The 13,041-nt window shown below is 44.1% G+C and overlaps 1 protein-coding gene and 1 long non-coding RNA gene across 7 annotated transcripts in view; one reads left to right on the top strand and one right to left on the bottom strand.

Annotated features, from left to right (window-relative positions):
• Nucleotides 1–13,041, top strand: part of EHMT2 (euchromatic histone lysine methyltransferase 2) — a 26,125-nt gene extending 13,084 nt beyond the window's left edge. For all 6 annotated transcript variants that reach the window (XM_056817918.1, XM_056817917.1, XM_056817916.1 and 3 more), the window contains 9 exons: nt 473–627; nt 766–933; nt 1,038–1,182; nt 1,422–1,499; nt 1,991–2,106; nt 2,775–2,861; nt 10,640–10,718; nt 10,886–11,061; nt 12,289–13,041. In XM_056817918.1, coding sequence (XP_056673896.1) covers nt 473–627; nt 766–933; nt 1,038–1,182; nt 1,422–1,499; nt 1,991–2,106; nt 2,775–2,861; nt 10,640–10,718; nt 10,886–11,061; nt 12,289–12,469 — 1,185 coding nt within the window. In that variant the 3' untranslated portion in view covers nt 12,470–13,041. The remainder of the gene's footprint in view (nt 1–472; nt 628–765; nt 934–1,037; nt 1,183–1,421; nt 1,500–1,990; nt 2,107–2,774; nt 2,862–10,639; nt 10,719–10,885; nt 11,062–12,288) is intronic.
• On the bottom strand, nt 8,992–10,488 carry LOC130457321 (uncharacterized). Its single transcript, XR_008916502.1, has 2 exons — nt 10,177–10,488; nt 8,992–10,015 (listed from the first exon to the last, which is right to left on the bottom strand). It is a non-coding gene; the product is annotated as an uncharacterized LOC130457321 (long non-coding RNA).

Below are 13,041 nucleotides of genomic sequence, written 5' to 3'. Positions count from 1 at the left end.
AAGTAAGACCTTCTGGAAAAATATGAAGAAATAAAAATAAACTAAAACCTTCTGAAAAAATATAAATAAAAACAAACTAAGACCTTCTGGGAAAAAAATCAGCTAAGACCCTCTACCTTAGAATAGATACTAAGTACCAGTTCCAAGATAGAAGAGCAGTAAGGACTAGGGGGATTTGCCCTGTAATACACAGCCAGGAAATGTCCGAGACCACATTTGAATTCAGGTCCTCCCAGTTCCAGGCCTTGCACTGTATCCCCTATGTTGTTTAGCTGCCCCTTATTAATTATTGTACTATTATGTGTCATTTTTACCTTCATCCAAACCATCTACTACACCAAAAGCCCCTTGGTGACAGGAACCATGTGTTATTTAATCTCTGGAGCTTCCCTGGTGTCTGGCATGTTCATTGAATTTAACTGAGCCTTGGCCACCAGATATCCTGACCCGATTCCTGTATCTTTGTTCTCAGGAAGAGAACATCTGTCTGCACTGGGCATCCTTCACAGGCAGTGCTGCCATTGCTGAGGTCCTCCTGAACGCCCGCTGTGACCTCCATGCAGTCAACTACCACGGAGACACGCCCTTGCATATCGCCGCTCGAGAGAGTTACCACGACTGTGTGCTGTGAGCAGCTCCGACCCCCAAAGCCTCGGCCCCGGCTCCCAGCTTCGGCCTCCTCCCTTACCTTCTATCCATCCCTCTCCCGTGTCTTGGCTCCTCCATTCCATAGCACTTTGTGCTTTCTTTCTCCCACCCCTTCAGGCTTTTCCTGTCCAGGGGGGCAGATCCAGAGTTAAGGAACAAAGAAGGAGACACTGCCTGGGACCTGACCCCCGAGCGCTCTGATGTCTGGGTGGCCTTGCAGCTCAACCGAAAGCTTCGCCTCGGTGTGGGGAACCGAGCCCTGCGGACGGAGAAGATCATTTGCAGGTGGGCATTCCCAAAGCCCCCTGACCCTTTACCCCTCCCCCCTGTGACCCCCCAGGGGTCTGGGTGTCTCATCTCCTCAGCCGTATTTGCTTCTCTTCCCACAGAGATGTAGCTCGGGGTTATGAGAATGTGCCGATCCCCTGCGTCAATGGGGTGGATGGGGAGCCATGCCCTGAAGATTACAAGTACATCTCCGAGAACTGTGAAACTTCCACTATGAATATTGACCGAAACATCACACACCTGCAGGTAAGTAGGGTGGGAAAAGGACCCCTAGAGCTATTGATTTCCCTATTTATCTGAGAAAGGTCAGCATGTACCCTTACCATCCACACCCCAATAGCTTTGCCCAAAGTGTTATTCCCCTCCTGGGTAGACAAAAGCCTGAAGGAATGGGGGCTCTGGGCCATGGAGGGATGGGAGACTGGAGGGCAGGATACCGGGGTCCTGGGCTTGGAGGATATGACCCCAGTGTCTTCACCCCCTAGCACTGCACCTGTGTGGATGACTGCTCAAGTTCCAACTGTCTCTGTGGCCAACTCAGTATACGGTGCTGGTATGACAAGGTGGGTGAGCTTCCCAGGCCCCTCGTTTTCCATTCAAAAGATCCCTTTTCCTCTAGAGTCCTCAGGTCATGGGATTTGTTCCCCCACCTGCTAGTATTCATACTCTATCCCTGCCCAGGGAGGAAGAAATATTGAGGACACAGTGGAGCTCAGAGAGAAGGAAGCCTTCTCTTTATAGTTCTTTTCTCCCTTTATAGTTCTTTTCTCTCCCTTCCCCTTGATCCTGAACCAAGGGCAACAGAGAACATTTCTTGGGAAACCTGCCAAGAAAGTGGCTTCAACATTTTTGTTGCTATATGCAAATAACCTTCAAATGGCCCTGTGTTTGTCCTGCTTCCTGTACAAACATGCTCTCCTCCTCCCCCTCAAGACTCCTTCCTTCCCACAGGATGGAACAAAACAAAGGGGGGATTTGGAAAGGGAAAACACTAAGTAGAGTCCCAGAAACATCACTATCTCTTCTAACTTTACCCCTTTTTCTCTGGAACCAGGATGGACGTTTGCTTCAGGAGTTTAATAAGATTGAGCCTCCCCTGATCTTTGAGTGTAACCAGGCCTGTGCCTGCTGGAGAAGCTGCAAGAATCGAGTGGTCCAGAGTGGTATCAAGTGAGGGCACCTTCCTTTTAGCCTCCCACCTGGCCCAGACCCTTGGGGACATCCTTAATTTCCTCCTGAAGTTTTAGCCTCTTTTTTAAAGTGAAGTATGGATAGTCAGATACCCTTTGGTCCTAGGGCACTCTCTTCTTTCTCCATTCCGCAGCTGATGCTGACCGTTTCCCATATTTTTTTCCCCCTCTGGAGGTCCCTCTGAGAGGTATAGTGGAAGGAATACTGAATTGGATATGTCTGAGGATTTGGGTTCAACTCCCATCTCCAAGTGGGATTTGTTTCTTAGTGACCTTGGGCAAAACATTTAACTTTTTGTCTAAACCCTTACTTCCTGCCTTCATAACAGCTCTTAAAACAGAAAAGCAAGGGCTAGGCAAATGGGGCTAAGTGACTTCCCTAGGATCATACAGCTAGGATCTGTCTGAGGTCAGATTTGGACCCAGAACCTCCTGGCTCTAAGCCTGGCTCTCTATCTGCTGGGCCTGACACTCAACTTTTCTGGGGCCCCATTTTCCTCATCTTTTAATGACAAGAGAGTACTCTAGATAAGCCCACAAAATCCCTTCGAGCTCTAAATCTAGAATCCTTTTTCTTTTCCCTGGTTGTTATCCTGTCCATACTCCTAGAATAACTCCATCTCTTCTCTCTTCATCCACATCTTCTAGGGTTCGGCTACAGCTCTACCGTACTGCCAAGATGGGTTGGGGTGTCCGTGCATTACAGACCATTCCCCAGGGTACCTTCATCTGCGAGTGAGTCTACTGGGGCCTTCCCACAAGGGAACATGGAAGGGTTTGAGGAGGGTAAGGGATGGGACTTCCTGGTGGAATAAAAGAGAGAGAGGCAGTCTGATGTGTGGATAGACAGCCAGTTTGAGGCAAGCTGGCCTGGGTTTGAGTTATACCCCTTGACACATGCTAACTTTCTGATCCTAGACAAATCACTTCAACCTTTCAGTGCCCTCAGGCACCATTTAGAAAACTAAATTACAGAATTAATTGCTGTAGCGGGCAATAGTGGGGGGAAATTTTTGCAGAAGGCATTCCCCAAACCAGCGAAAAAAAACAGAAATTTATCCTAGCTTTAGATTGAGGTGAGTGACCTTCCAGATCATGTTATCCAACCCTTTCATTTTAAAGATAAGGAAACGGGCTCAAAGATTCAATGACTTGGTCACCGTCACAAAAATAATAAGTTGTCAGGGAAGGAAGGTTGAGGTTTGAACTCAAGTCCTCTAATTCCATATCAGGAGCCTAAATATGTGTCTCTACATATACTAGACTCCAGGAGAAACCTACCCACTAGGAATTTAAGCTGAGTTTGAGCTCTTTTAATGGTGCTTATCTGTCCTGTTATTCACCTACAAAAGTGAAATAATCCCCTAGCACACTTTTCACTCTTGTTATTACAATCCCCAGTCCCCCTCTTTCTCCAAACAGATGATTTCACTAACTGCTTTAATCATCAAGTCAAAAGCATCCTGTTCTGAGCTGCTTCATCTTCCTAACTTCCCTCCACAGGTCTCTTCACCCACCCTCTCATGTCTCAAAAGAAGCGCTGTCTTTACTCCTTTCCAAATTTAATCTGTCTAAATTAATAATCTCCTATCTCCCACCTCCCTTTACCTGGTGCCTTCTCTACCTTGACACTTCAACTATGCTTTCAGTCTCTGGTTCAATTCCTCCCACTCCGTTTCAAAATATTTGAATAGCACTTTCAAACTACTGCACTATTTCTTTTTTAAAAAATTATATGTTTTAATCAGCCAAGATTCAACTTCTTATCCTTCTTCCCCCAATTGAGAAAATGAAAAAATAAAAAAAACTATCCATTACATGTATAGTCAGTTAAAACAAACTTTTCACACTGACCATGTCCCAAAAAAGAATGTCTCATTCTGCATTTTGAGTCCTTCACCCCTCTTTCAGGAGACAGGTATTATATTTCTTCAAATCCTCTGGAATCCCTGTTGGTCTTGTGCTGATGAGAATTCACACAGTAGTGTTCAGTCATTTATATATCCTAACTTAGCCATTCCCCAATTTGTGATTACTTCCTCATATTCCCATCCATTCCCACCTCAAAAAAAAAAAAGCTATAAATGTTTTTTGTTGTTGTTTTATAAACCCTTATCCTCCGTCTTGGAGTCAATACTGTTTATTGGCTCCAAGGCAGAAGAGTGGTAAGGGCTAGGCAATGGGGGTCAAGTGACTTGCCCAGGGTCACACAGCTGGGAAGTGGCTGAGGTCAGATTTGAACCCAGGACCTCCTATCTCTGGACCTGACTCTAAATCCACTGAGCTACCCAGCTGCCCCCTAAATGTTTGTTTTTGTATATCCTTAAGAGTCTGTTTTGCTTAGGACTCATTGCCTCACTTAATCTATACTCCCTCTAATTCTCCTCCCCCTTCCTATTTTCTTATTGTTTGAAATGAATTTTTTGTGCTCCACTGTGTGTGTGTGTGTATTTCCTTCTTTTGATCAGTTCAGATGACAGTGAGGTTCTAGTATCAGCCACTCCCCCTCTCCACCTCTTCCTCCTTTTTTGTTTTGATGTCTACTTGTGTGTCCTGATTATAGGAGATAATTTTCCATAACCTTCTTTCCCTTTCTCCCCTTGCATATTCCTTTTCTCCATTCTTTACTTGAGATCATCAGGACACAATAGAACCATTCCCAGGGTGTGTCTGATTGTACTCTTTCTTGGAACCCTGATGATGATAAGATTTAGAGGGGTCACATGTACCATCTCCCCATATTTGAATGTGAGCACCTTGTCTTTGTTTTGTCCCTTTAACATTGTTCATTCGTGTTTACATTTTTATGCTTCTCTTCACATGTTTGAACTATCAAGTTTCTTTTCAGCTCTAGTCTTCCTTAGGAATGCTTGGAAATCTTATTAAAGGTCTATTTTTTTCCCCCTATAGAATTTTACTCAGTTCTGGGCAAATTATTTTTGGTTGTAAACCCATATCCTTCCCTTTCCGTGATATTGTATTCTAAATTTGCTGCTTTTATAGTGGTGGCTGCTAGAAGTCATGTGATTCTGACTGTCACTCCTCAGCATTTTAATTCTTTGACTGCTTCCAGTATTTTATCTTTGACCTAAAGCTCAGGATTTTGGCCATGATGTTCTTAGGAATTTTCATTTTGGGTTTTCTTTCAGGAGGTGTCTGGATTCTTTCTATTTCCATTTTGCCTTTTGGTTCTAAGAGATACAGGCAGTTTGAAGATTTCTTTGAAATAGGATATGTAGGTCTTTTTTTGGTCACTGTGTTCAGATAGTCCAGTAATTGTTTTTAAACCCTACCCTTCCATCTTAGCATCAATACTGTGTCTTGGTTCCAAGACAGAAAGGCAGTAAGGGCTAGCCAATGAGGGATTAAATGACTTGCACTGGATCACAGAGCTAGGAAGTTTCTGAAGTGAGATTTGAACCCAGGACCTCCTATCTCTGGACCTGGCTTTCAGTCCACTGATCTATCTAGCTGCCAAGTATAGCAATTCTTTTTTTTTTTTTTAATAAATTTCCACATAAGTTTTCCAAAATTATATGATTGATATTGTCTCCCTCCCTCCCTCCCTCCCCCTCTTCCAGAGCTGGCAAACAATTCAATCTGGGTTATACATGTATTATCATGCAAAATTTATTTCCATATTATTCATTTTTGTAAGTGAATAATCTTATAAAACCAAAACCCCAAGACATACCCAGATAAACAAGTGATAAGTCATATGTTTTTGTCTGCATTTCTATCCCAACAGTTCTTTCTCTGGAGATAGATTGCATTCTTTTCATAAGTCCCACAGATTTGTCCTGGATCATTGTATTGCTATTAGTAGCAAAGTCTATCATTGTTGATCATCCCACAATATGTCAGTTACTATGTACAATGTTCTCCTGGTTCTATATATTCCACTCTGCATCAGTTCCTGTAGGTCTTTCCAGCTCTTTCTGAAATCATCCTGTTCATCATTCCTTACAGCACAATGGTATTCCTTCACCATTTTATACCATAATTTGGTCAGCCATTCCCCCATCAAGGGACATCTCTTTAGTTTCCAATTCTTTGCTACCACAAAAAGAGCTGCTATAAATATTTTTCTACAAACAGATCCTTTCCCATTTTAAAATGTTTTTTTCCTCTTTGTGTTGTCCAAATCAGTTATTTTTGCTATGAGATTTTTTAAATTTTCTTCCATTTTTTCAGTCTTGTCTGTGTTTTTTTTTGTGTTTTCTTTTGTCTTAGAATTGATACATGTCTGTTTCAAGGCAGAAAAGCAGAAAGGGCTAGGTAATTGAAGTTAAGTGACTTGCCCAGGGCCATACAGCTAGGAAGGGTCTGAGGCCAGCTTTAAACCCAGGACCTCCCATCTCCACCTACCTCTCAGTCCACTGAGTCACCTAGCTTCTCCTTATCTATATTTTAAGAAGTTACTGGCTTCTAATTGGTCCATTTGAATTTTCAGGGAGTTTGTTGCTTGGGATAGTTTTGTACTTCTTATGCCAAGCTGTTAATTCCCTTTCAAATTCTTTTCTTAATAGCTCTCACTTTTTCCAATTTTTTTCCTCAAGTATTCTAATTCCATTTATAATTTTTTTTTACACTTACATTAAATTTGCTTTATCTGACACATCATAATAACTTTATTATGGTATTCTTTTTTTATTTGTTCTTCCAGCCCATGACCTAACTTTGAATTTGCTGTTAAGGGCTGGACTCTGCCACACTTCTGGAAGAAAGATCTGGGCTGATCCAATAAAGCTATCAGTTGGCACCCATCCCTGTTATAGTACCCTAGTATGGGTGTGCATACTCCTTTTGTGGGTGGTGCATAACTTGTCCCTGGTGCAAGAGTCTTCTGTATGTACCAAGTAACCCTGTTCTGACTGTTCCCACTGTTTGCACCTCACTTTCTGTCGTCTTTTGACCTGGACAAGACAGAGGTCTTCCTGTGATTTTTCTGCCTTTCTCCCTCAGGATTCAGGCTGGTACATTTCATAGATCTGTTTGAATCAAGGAGTTCTGACAAGAGCTCAGGTGTCTTATTTCCTGATACTTCCTCCATGTTGGTTCCACTCCCCCTCATTCCCTCTTTTCTCTTTTTTTTAAACCCTTACCTTTCAGGGCAGAAGAGTGGTAAAGGCTAGGCAATAGGGGTTAAGTGACTTGCCCAGGGTCACACAGCTAGGAAGTGCCTGAAGTCATATTTGAACCCAGGACCTCCATCTCTAGGCCTGATTCAATCCACTGAGCTACCCAGCTGTTCCACCTCATTTCTTTTCCATCATTTAGTGGTCCGCCTTTTCCAAAGATCCATCTTCATAACCAGTGCCTCCACCTCTTTAATCACCTGTAGCCAGATTTTTGCTCCAACCCAAAAAACCAACCTACTCCCTCAGAGGCCACCTAAATAATCTATTACCACATTCACTAGCCTTTTTAAAAGCCTTTATCCTGTGGCAGCTAGGAGACTTAGAGCCAGGCTTGGGGACAGGAGGTCCTGGGTTCAAAGTTGGCCTCGTTCCTTTTCTAGTTATGTCACCCTGGGCAAGTCCCTTAACCCTCATTGCCTAGCCCTTATCTCTCTTCTACCTTGGAACCAATACATAGTATTGGTTCTAAGATGGAAGGTAAGGGTTTAAAAAATAAATAAAATAAGTGATCTCCTACTTGCCCAGACCCAGAACCTCCACCATCTTGGAGTCTCACCTTCTCTCTTGCCTCTTGAGTTGACATTTACAAACTGTCCTTAAGTCTCTTACACCACCTTATTCTTTTCTGTCTCTGCTGCCTCCAGCCTTGTCCAGCTTCTGGATGTAGCACACTCATAGAAGAGTACCACCATCTTCCTCCAATCTCTCCCATGACTCAAACCCATTCTAAACATACTATTAGATGAATTCCATTAATTCATCCTAAAGCATCATTAGTAACATGATCATATATCACTGTCTTGCTCAGAAATATTCGGGAACTCCTCACTTAGTGTGGCATTCAAGACTGCTATAGTCTTATTTTAAGCCCCTCCTTCCTGTGTTCTACTTCCTTGTTCTAACTACACTATCAACAAATTCAGTTAACATTTATTACACATTTACTGTGTACCAAGTACTGTGCTTAGGTAAATGTTGGGGGAGATGATGAGATACAGCCTGCTCCTTCATGGATCCTAAAGTCTGGCAAGGGGGTAGGTACAAACATGAAATTCTAATTCACTGTATTATAGATGCAGTGCATTTTTGGGATGCTAGATAGCGTAGTGGACAGTGTCAGACCTGGGCTCAGGAGGGCCTGGGTTCAAATATGACCTCAGATTTTAATTTATTATTTTTTGTAAATCCTTCAGTCTTAGAAGCAATACTGTGTATTGGCTCCAAGGCAGAAGAGTGGTAAGGGCTACGCAATGGGGGTTAAGTGACTTGCCCAGGGTCACACAGCTGGGAAGTGTCTGAGGTCAGATTTGAACCTAGGACCTCCCATCTCTGGGCCTGACTCTAAATCCTTTGAGCCACCCAGCTTCCCCGTAGGTTTTTTTTGTTTTGTTTTGTTTTTTAATGAAGAAGAAAAAATGCATCTAGAGAATCACAAAGACTTATTTAGGGTCACTATTGACCAGAGAGATCAAGGAAAGTTTCATAGAAGTAGGTAATATTTGAGTTGAAAGGATAGGTAAATGCTGCCATGTGATGGACTCAAGATGCACAATGAGATGCATTTGGTAGTTTGTTTTGTTTAACTACAACTATTTGTTAACATGGGTTTTGCTTTTTTTCCCCCTCCAATGGGAAAGAAAGTGTTAACTGAGAAAATACAATTTTAAAAAATAATGAGGAAAAGCCCATCAGGAGGCAGTGTGGTCTAGTGGACAAAGCCAGCATTAGAATCCGGAAGTGAGTGTTTATTAGTTTGTGACCCCAATTAGGGCAAAGATACTGAGGTGGTTTGCTTTTTCCTCCCACACCTCATCATACAGATAGGAAACTTGAGGCAAATAGGGTTAAGTGACTTGCTTAGGGTCACACAGCTAGTTTCTGAGGCTGAAGTTACACTCAGGTCTTCCTGGCTCCATTCCTGGCATTCTGCCAGCTACTTCTCATATGAAATCATAAGTCTGGTCAAAAGAGTTGAGTAGGCAGTCTATTGGTAGGAGGACATTTCCCTTTGCAGGAAATAGCATGAGCAAAATTATGATAACAATTTACTGGATAGAGTAGTTTGGGATTGCCTGAAATGTGGACATGTACAAAGGTGTAAAGGGGGACGGGGATGTAGATTGTTTGTGAAAAGGCCATAAAGGTAGGGTGGTACCAGATTGTAAAGGACCTTGATTAGTCATTCAGCAAGTATCCAGGAAGATAATTCCTGGCACTCTTCTGAGTTCTAGAGATCCAGGTACAAAAAATGAAGCCAGTACTTAGTTCTAAAGTGACTCAGTGTGTGTGTACTCACTGAATGCCAGAGGAACTTAAACTTTATTTATTAGGCAGGAAGGGGCCCCTGGGAGCTCTCGACCAGATCTGTGTGTAATAAAGGGAGCAGCTAGGTGGCACAGTGGATAGAGAGCCCAGCCTCAGTCAGAAAGACTCATCTTCCTTCCTCTGAGTTCAAACCTGGCCTCGGATACTAGCTGGACAAGTCTTTGGACCCTCTCTCAGTTCCTCATCTGTCAAAGGAGCTGGAGAAGAAAATGGGAAAGCCCTCCAATATCTTTGCCAAGAAAACCCCCACGGGGTCACAAAGAGTTGGGCACAAGGATATTCTGGCAACATTGGATTGAGAACCCAGAGACTCTGGGAAGCTTTTGGAGTTCTCCAGGCTGATGGTCATGAGGTCTGTTGGGTTTGAAGCTCCTCAAAGGCAAGGATGGTCTTTTGACCTTCTTTGTATCCCCAGCACAGTACCTGGCACATAGAAAGCACTTGATAAAAGTTTATTCACTAGTAGGTTAGTGACAGTGTAAATGAATTGAGAGAGAAAAGAGATAGGAGATTAGCCTACTTGTACCCTAAGTGTACTCTACCTGAAATACTCTCCCACTTCCCCCACACCTGTCCAATCTTACCCATTTCAGTGATCCGGCACAAATGTCCCAATCCTAGTAGCCCACAGTGATCTCTTCTGGACTCCAGTATCTGGCCCTCAGCATGAATGGGGTGGCCTAGGGAGGATGATAAGAACTTTGAGGGAGGGACTGAGTTCTTTGGAGAAATAGAAAAGGATAGTGCAGGAGTAAGTCATAGGTGGCTCCATGGATACAGAGCTAGGCCAGGAGAGAGGAAGGAGGTCCTGGGTTCAAATCTAGATTCAGATGCTTCCTAGCTCTGTGACCCTGAATAAATCATTTAACTCCAGTAGCTTACTTAGCCACTCTTCTGCTTTGGAACCAATACTTATCATCAATTCTAAGACAGAAGGTAAGGATTTTTTAAAAATAGAATAAGTCACAGACGTTTGGGGCAGGGGGGTAGAAGAGGGTGTTATGTGGGACCCTCCTCAGAACTCCTCTCGACTCCCTGCTGGATTAGGTATGTTGGAGAACTGATCTCAGATGCAGAGGCAGATGTTCGAGAAGATGACTCCTATCTCTTTGACCTCGACAATAAAGTGAGTAGGCTGGGGTGAGGGAGGGGAACGGCGCCTGATTTCCTCCCCAGGGCCCCCCTTAAATCCTGAGGTGGGTCAGTAAGAGGTGATACAGCCTCAGTGAGATGCTGAGGGCACCTGCCCCAGCCGGGTGTGATAGAGAAGTAACCAGTCCGGTTTTTCTCCAGGATGGAGAGGTGTACTGCATCGATGCCCGATACTATGGCAACATCAGTCGTTTTATCAATCACTTGTGTGACCCCAACATCATCCCCGTCCGAGTCTTTATGCTGCACCAAGACCTCAGGTTCCCCCGAATCGCCTTCTTCAGTTCTCGAGACATCCGGACCGGCGAGGAGCTAGGGTGAGGGGGGATGCAAGGGCCAGAGTCTAGGGAGGAGGCAGTGTGAGAAAGGGGAATCACGGGCCCAGGAGACTGGGTTCCAGGGGTAGCAGCCCGGTCCCAGAATAAGGTCTATTTGTCTACTCCTATGACTTCGGGAAAGTTGTTGTCTCTTTTGTTTATTCCTGAGCTCTAAAATAAGGAGGGGGCAGCTAGGTGGCTCAGTGGATGGAGAACCAGGCCTAGAGACAGGAGATCCTGGTTCAAATCTGGCCTCAGACATTTCCTAGCTATGTGGCCTTGGGCAAGTCACTTAACCTCATTGCCTAGCCCTTACTGCACTTCTGCTCTGGAACCAATTCACTCTAGTGATTCTAAGATGGAAGGTAAGGGTTTAAGAAAAAAATGAAAGAACTAGGCTTGGAGATTGAGAGGTCCTGGGTTCAAATTTGGCCTCAGACATTTCCTAGCTTTCTTGCACTTAAACCCAATTGCCTAGCCCTTATCATTCTTTTGCCTTGGAACTGATACTTAGTATTAATTTTAAGGCAGAAGGTAAAGTTGTTATTTTATATATAAATATATATTCAATGTATTAAATTACATGTAATTTTTTAAAAAACACTTCACCAGACTATCAAATTTGTCCATGACACAAAATAATTTAAGAACCCCTAGACTAAATTATCTATGAGGTCCTTTTGAACCCTAAATCTTAGGATTCTATGGCCTCTCTCCTAGCCCTTGGAGAGTTCCTCAGGTGCTCTGGGATGCTGTTCCCTAGCCCCTAAGGATCCCTCAGGGAACTGGCAAAGAGTTCCCTTTCATACCCTGCTCCTTGCCCCCACAGGTCTATATTTATTTGCTCCCCTTCCAATTTTTTTTTTAACTCATTACCTTCCATCTTAAAATCCTTACTGTGTGTTGGTTCTAAGGCAGAAGAGTGGTCAAGGCTAGCAGTGGGGGTTAAGGGACTTGCCCAGGATCACACAGTTAGGAAGTGTCTGAGATCAGATTTGAACCCAGAACCTTTCATCTCTAGGCCTGCTCTCCATCCACTGAGCTACCTAGCTGCTCCTTCCCCTCCTATCTTGGTTTGGGTTTGACATGAAGCTTGGACCTACGTTCCAAAAAAGCAGTCAAAGTGGATGAGAGCTGGGAAATGCCTCTGGGGTTGGGAGGGAGATAGACTGAAAGTCCTGGAGATTCTGAGGTCTGGACCCCAAGTTCTTTTCATCTTCCTGGCAGGTTCGACTATGGCGACCGGTTCTGGGACATTAAGAGCAAGTATTTCACCTGTCAATGTGGCTCTGAAAAGTGTAAGCATTCAGCAGAGGCCATCGCCCTGGAGCAGAGTCGGCTGGCCCGCCTGGACCCCCACCCAGAACTGATTCCTGAGCTTGGGCCCTTAAGCTCCTTCGGTTCCTGACCCCATATACTCTGACTTCTGGGGGCTGCCCCACAGTTTCTTCTCATGGGAATTGTTCTCATCCCCAGAGCTAGCTGCTTTTTTCCCACCCACACACTGTCCCAAGCCATTCCTGTTTCCTTGTCAACTGTTTTGAAAGTGGGATTCTCTCACCCTCACCAGGAGTTGAATGTGGAGAGATGGAGTCCTATTCTGCCATGATGATTGCTTCCCAGACCCACTTCCCCACCTTGGGACAAAAGTGACCTCCTTTCTATTCCTTCACACCACACACACACACACACACACACACACACACACACACACACAACATGCCAGACACCCATCTCACATACATGCACCTGAAGTTGGAATTGAATTAAACAAAGGGCACCTTTGGGGACCTGAACACCCGAATGGAGTGTGTATACAGCAGCATCCTGACCTCCCCAGAAAGCCCAGGACCATCTATGTTCCCCCACCCTAAATATCGCCTCTTCCCCCAAATTATCACTTGACAACACCCCACCCCAGGCTCCAGACCTCCCTGGAGATTTTTTTTTCCTCAATAAATGTCTTGGTTTGGTTATAAA

Source organism: Monodelphis domestica, chromosome 2 (assembly GCF_027887165.1).
Source record: "Monodelphis domestica isolate mMonDom1 chromosome 2, mMonDom1.pri, whole genome shotgun sequence".
Classification (NCBI taxonomy): domain Eukaryota; kingdom Metazoa; phylum Chordata; class Mammalia; order Didelphimorphia; family Didelphidae; genus Monodelphis; species Monodelphis domestica.
The sequence above is the reverse complement of the archived record's forward strand: the minus strand, read 5'-3'. Positions and strand labels throughout refer to the sequence as shown.